At 44.9% G+C, this 6,000-nt stretch overlaps 1 protein-coding gene across 1 annotated transcript in view; it reads left to right on the forward strand.

Moving 5' to 3' along the window:
• Positions 1–1,570, forward strand: part of LOC130112084 (CUB and sushi domain-containing protein 1-like) — a 729,421-nt gene extending 727,851 nt beyond the window's left edge. The window contains exon 75 of the mRNA XM_056279382.1: positions 1,411–1,570. Coding sequence (XP_056135357.1) covers positions 1,411–1,570 — 160 coding nt within the window. The remainder of the gene's footprint in view (positions 1–1,410) is intronic.
• Positions 1,571–6,000: the final 4,430 nt, after the last annotated feature.

Genomic DNA, 6,000 nt, shown 5'->3' on the forward strand with positions numbered 1-6,000 from the left:
GGGAAGAAAAAAAAAATTTGTAAATTAGTTTACAACTGTCCAACCAAAAACAAGTTAAATAGTGAACTAGATCACAAATAATGTGATTATTTAATTTATGACCAAGAAAGAAAAACTAGAGACATTTTATTCACATATGGCCCATGATTATATTTGGTCTCATATGTCTCCTTTGCACCCCCACCCAACCCCCATCCCCAGTGTTTTTACCATAAACTTATGTTGAATGAGCATGTAGAGGGCAGCAGATGGACTCATCTGGCATTGCAAGAATGATTTGCTCCAGTTATTTAGCTGAGTGGTAGTCCATTAGTCCATGTGCATACTGGCTGGCTGTTTACTTAATGTACACCTTAATGAGCAGCACGAACTGAGGAAGCCTCTTGGATGAGAGGTGAAACGTCTTCACGGATATATACCAAGTCCAGTTGCACTTGATTCAACTCCTTTGGATAACCATGACCTGGATGAATGAGAACATTCATAGACTTAATGAGCAGCGGCACACATCATTAGACTACACACACACTATTTTTTTTTCTTTAAATAAGGTTGTCAGCGGGAAGGTTCTTGTTTTGATGGACCACTAGCATTAGTAAAATGCAAAACACAAAGCCTAAATGTGTAAATAATACATAGCATTTGCAAACTTAACTTTCATTACCATCCCTATTCACTCTAGCTGCTTCCTAGGTAATGGTGCCCATAGTTTCTGTACTAAGACTGACCTGCGTCCTTTTGCAATACATGGCCCATGGCCTTGGGAGAGTTGATTAAGTATCTTTAAAATTTAAGTAGTAGATGTTTAAGCCACTGATCAAAAATTTCATGTGTTCAAATCCCCGTGTTACCTCTGGCTTGGTTGGACGTCCCTACAGACACAATTGGCCATGTCTGCAGATGGGAAGTCGGATGTGGGTATGTGTCCTGGTCGCTGCACTGGCGCCTCCTCTGGTCGGTCGGGGCACCTGTTTGGGGGGGGGGGGACTGGGGGGGAATAGCGTGACCCTCCCACGTTCTATGTCCCCCTGGCGAAACTCCTCACTGTCAGGTGAAAAGAAGCAGCTGGCGACTCCCCATGTATCAGAGGAGGCATGTGGAAGTCTGCAGACCTCCCCGCATCGGCAGAGGGGGTGGGGCAGCGACCGGGACAGCTCAAAAGAGTTGGGTAATTGGCCAAGTACAGTTGGTGGGGGAAAAGGAGGTTAAAAAAAATCCCCCAAAAAATAAAAAATTGATGTGACTGTTCGGTGGTTTTTTTGGTGTTGCTTAACAATTGCAAGTTTTTATGTAATAGTTGTGCCAGATTTTCTATTCTCCATCTATCTCTCTCTGTTTGTCTGTCTCCTATTAGGTCTCTTGCTGTATCTTTCGATAATACCATTTGTGTCTTTTGTGTTTGTGTTGCAGAGCACGTCCCAAGGTCCAGTTTAATGGCTATGTGGGCCATGAGAGTTCCAATGGCCAGGCATCATTTGAGAACCCCATGTACGACACCAACATGAAGCCAACTGAGGCTAAGGCAGTTCGATTTGATACCACACTTAACACAGTCTGCACTGTGGTATAGCCCAACAACTCTGCCACGACACGAACAATGGTATAGTTCATCTTACCTGTTAAGGTCTGCAATGTGGTTTAGCCAAACAGAACAAAAGGAACATGCAGGTGAATTGGTCTCGTCACCTTTAGCATGCACAGTGCTAGAGTGCTGGTCCATCGTAAGCATAGCCTGCAGTAGTAGTATAGCTTTGTAACGCCTCCAACTTCAACCAACAATGCTATTTCCCAACAGCTGGAAAAAGTGAAATAGATCTTAAACCCACAAAACAAAAGACAGTGATTTATTGTTCAGGGGACCAGAGCTCAGATCAGTGTGACCCAACTATCTTCATGGAAAGTGCTTGGTTTAGCCAATGCTGTCTGCACACTGGCGTAGCCTAGAACACCCTCCACAACATCTTGAGTAATGGTGTAGTCCACTCCAACTCCCGTGCACCAAAGCCTGGTGTTTGCATTGTATAGCCCAACTAAATTGTCCTATTACCAGCTGGACATGAGCTAGACCCTCAAGCGAAGTGCATGGACCAGTCAGTTGCCCCTCTTCTTCCTACACTCATAAGAGTATCCCAGTGGTCCCCCTAAACACAATAGCATAGCAAGTGGGCATCTGCTGTCTGTCAACACAGCAGTCGTTGTTGGTGCTGGACCAAAACATCCAACTAGACAACAATAAAACGGGACTTGATTGGACTAGACTTAACTGGACTGGATGACAGGTAGATTTACAGAATCCAGTCTGATTTAATGGAATTTGATCCTGACCATAAACACTGCTGCATGAGCAGTTAATATTCTGATAAAGTACTAGACACTTTAATCTAGCACTAAATTCATGCCAGATGTTCGACACTAGCGCTGAAGTATTCGCCTAGTTCTAAACATAATGAACTAGTACTAGAAACAATGGGTCAGGTAGTGGATGCAAAAAAAAAAGTTTGTTTTAATCTGCTCGGTGTATTGGATGGGTTAGGCGGTTTGCTACCGTACATGAAGACAACTGATAGACTCTACTAGCTTATCAATCGCATCACTATACTACACTGACTTTGCGGTAGTCAGACCAAAGTGATGGGTTTAAGCTTCCCATCACTCATTGTACCGTTAGGTGTGACAACACCTTACCTATCTGGCACCTGAGTAGACTAAAACATACCAAAGTGAAGTACTTTCAGAATACCATTTGGTCCTTGTCTAGCACTAAAACCTCTAAACTGGCTTGGACTAGTTCTAGTTTGGACATTCTCAAGTAGTATCAGATGTTACGTCAAAGTACTAAACACTTGAAACCGGTTGTGCGCTAGATGTTATATTCTAGGCTGAATCAGAAATCCTGGCCTGGGTGCTGGACTGGTTTACAGATACCTGCACTAACTGGTTCAAAGAATCTGAGAACTGACTCTGAGTCGGGGACAAGTCAGGATTTTGCACCAGGTGGCAGAGCCAGTGGATGCCTGGAGCCAATATGTTGTCAGGACGGTGGACTGCTGCTATCAGCTGTGGCCAAATCCAGGATGTATTTTCCTCCTGCAACTGCATTTTTTTTTCTATATTGACCTGCCACAAAAGCAATCAAGATGTATGGATTAACAGACCAACTGGAAGACTGACAGAAAATTAAACAGACAAATAAGCCGACAGACATCCCTGTCAGTGATACTGAAACAGACAAACAAGGACCAGTTGTTATGGAAACGGAGGCAAACTTCTTGTCTTTTCCAGCATTTTTCTTCAGTGAAGATAATGATGAATAGACAATATGCTGAAAACCCAGTGGCCCTATGGGACTTCCCAAACTGCTGCTGCTGGGGACCCCACTATATAAACTTTATATAAACTCTTAAACCGCACAAATTTTGCACTAGTGTGTTTTTCTGAATGGGTTGTGAAAAAAATGAATCATTTTGGGTCTGAAATGGGTTTGGAAAAAAAAGTTATACAAAAAGAGAGAATTTTTATTCAAAACTTATATCTTTAAAAAGATGACAATTGACTAAATACAGGGTTATGGAGAGTTTGTACATACACACATATATTATTTCGCATACCTTAATGGACGGTGTGATCACACGCTACACCATTGTAACTGGAAATCATGTTTGTTTTGTTGCCATCACAACATGCCGACGACCACAAAGTTGGGATAAGCTTTCCCATGGACCTCTGAGCTTCTTGTGTCACGTGATGGAGGTGGAAGCAGTTCCTGTAGTTTTTTTAAAAAAAAAATTATGTTTTATAAACAGTGTGTTTGAAAGCTCATACTGCATACTACCAACAGGATTTCTACTGTATAGGACAAGCAGGAAAACACATTGAAACGCCCCAGTTCATATAGGCGGTATATCGCCCCCTTCATACTCATTCTGATCAGAGTCACGTTGCCACATGATCTTCTAATCCACTCTACTGTAAATTTGGAGTAACATTTAAAGATGGTGTAAGATCCGTGTTACCTCCGGCTTGGTCGGGCGTCCCTACAGACACAATTGGTCATGTCTGCGGGTGGGAAGCCGGGTGTGGGGATGTGTCCTGGCCGCTGCACTAGTGCCTCCTCTGGTCGGCCAGGGCGCCGGTTCGGGGGGGAGGGGGAACTGGGGGAAATAGCGTGATCTTCCCACGCACTACATCCCCCTGGTGAAACTCCTCACTGTCAGGTGAAAAGAGGAGGCTGGCAACTCCACATGTATCAGAGGAGGCATGTGGTATTCCCCCGGATCGGCAGAGGGGGTGGAGCAGCGACCGGGATGGCTCGGAAGAGTAGGGTGATTGGCCAGATACAGTTGGGGAGAAAAAGGGGGGGGGACCCCCCCCCCAAAAAATGGTGTAAGATACTTAACTGTTAATGCTCACTAAATCCTGAATGGTACATATTGGTATACTGGAAAATTCCACTCAAACTATGAACTCAAACCATGAAGGCTCATTTTCTCTTAGTGCTGACTTGATACAGGGCTTTGGGGGGGGGGGGGCTTTTTCTCCCCAATTTTATGTACTTGGCCAATTACCCCACTCTTCAGGAGCCGTCCCTGTTGCAGCTCCACCCCCTCTGCTGATCTGGGGAGGGCTGCAGACTACCACATGCCTCCTACGATATATGTGGAGTCGCCAGTTGCTTCTTTTCACCTGACAGTGAGGAGTTTCACCAGGGGGACATAGCGCGTGGGAGGTTCCCCGTCCCCCCCAAACAGGCACCCCGACCAACCAGAGGAGGCGCTAGTGCAGCGACCAGGACACATACTCACATCCGGCTTCCCACCTGCAGACACGGCCAGTTGTGTCTGTAGGGACGCCTGACTGGGCTTTTTATATGTTGGAAACCAGTGTGGGCTTTCAGACACACCGTGTGACTGTTTCCCCCGTTAAGGGACTCTTTCAAAAAGTTGTTTTAGAAGTAGCACAAAGAACACCAAGCTGTCCCTGTCTGCACACATTATCTCGTCATGGTTTGACACGTTCTGCGTAGGTGCTGTGATGGGTCTGTCCACATGCTTTCAACACGTTGTCTGTGGAATTAGGGGCAGCACTCGTGTTGCTCCCCAATAGTCTCTCGTGCTATTTCGACTCACCTTTTTTAAAGAGCAGACAGTATTTTTTGCGATCTTGGTGAGAAGTGGGCATTTTGACAAAGGGACGATGCCGTCCCTCCCTTCCTCTGTCCTTTTGAGAAATACCTCGTGTGCAGAAAGCAAGTTACATCCCTCTTATCGATGCTGGACCTCACTGCAAAAAAACCAACAAGCTAGGGCAGATGCCGACCTGCAGTCAGATTTGTCCCGTTTATTAATTTTACATTGAATCGTCGCCGGACTGACAGGTAATTTAAGATAATCCAAAACTCTTGCTGAAAATCCCTTTGCCAACCTTGTTATTTCTTGCAGTGAGCTCGAATTTTTTTTGTTTTTGTTATTTTTATTTGTACAAAAGATGCTGCGCTTGGTTTTGGTCACAGCTGTAACTGCTTTCAACGTGCTCTTCCCCCTTTTCTCCACACCACCCATGTTCTCTTTCACAGCTCCGGCACAGGGACTCTGACAAAAAGGTTTCCGTTCAAATGACTCATTCCCCCTCATCTGCATGAGTTCTGTTGGCAAGATGAATTCTCTTTTCCATTTACCATCAGTCTGAGTGTACGGTCACAGCTCAACTCCCTGACATGGATTGATACCCTCAGCCAGTCGCACACACACACACCTGTTTTCATGGAGCAGTTAATGTGGTAAGTAGTCTCAGTCATGTTTCAGGCAGTCGGTACCTGAAGGTCATGTGGGGAAACTGAGGAAAGATCGATGGAGCAGATTTATTTTGTGGGCCGGGGTTCGATGCATTACTACAGACGTTTAAATAGTGACTTTATGTCATGAGAAGATTTTAAATCCAGCCAATGTAGAACAAGGTGACAGTCGATAAGCCAATGAATTGCAGTTTTGTTTTGTCCACTCA

The sequence above is a fragment of the Lampris incognitus genome, chromosome 4, assembly GCF_029633865.1.
Source record: "Lampris incognitus isolate fLamInc1 chromosome 4, fLamInc1.hap2, whole genome shotgun sequence".
Lineage (NCBI taxonomy): Eukaryota > Metazoa > Chordata > Actinopteri > Lampriformes > Lampridae > Lampris > Lampris incognitus.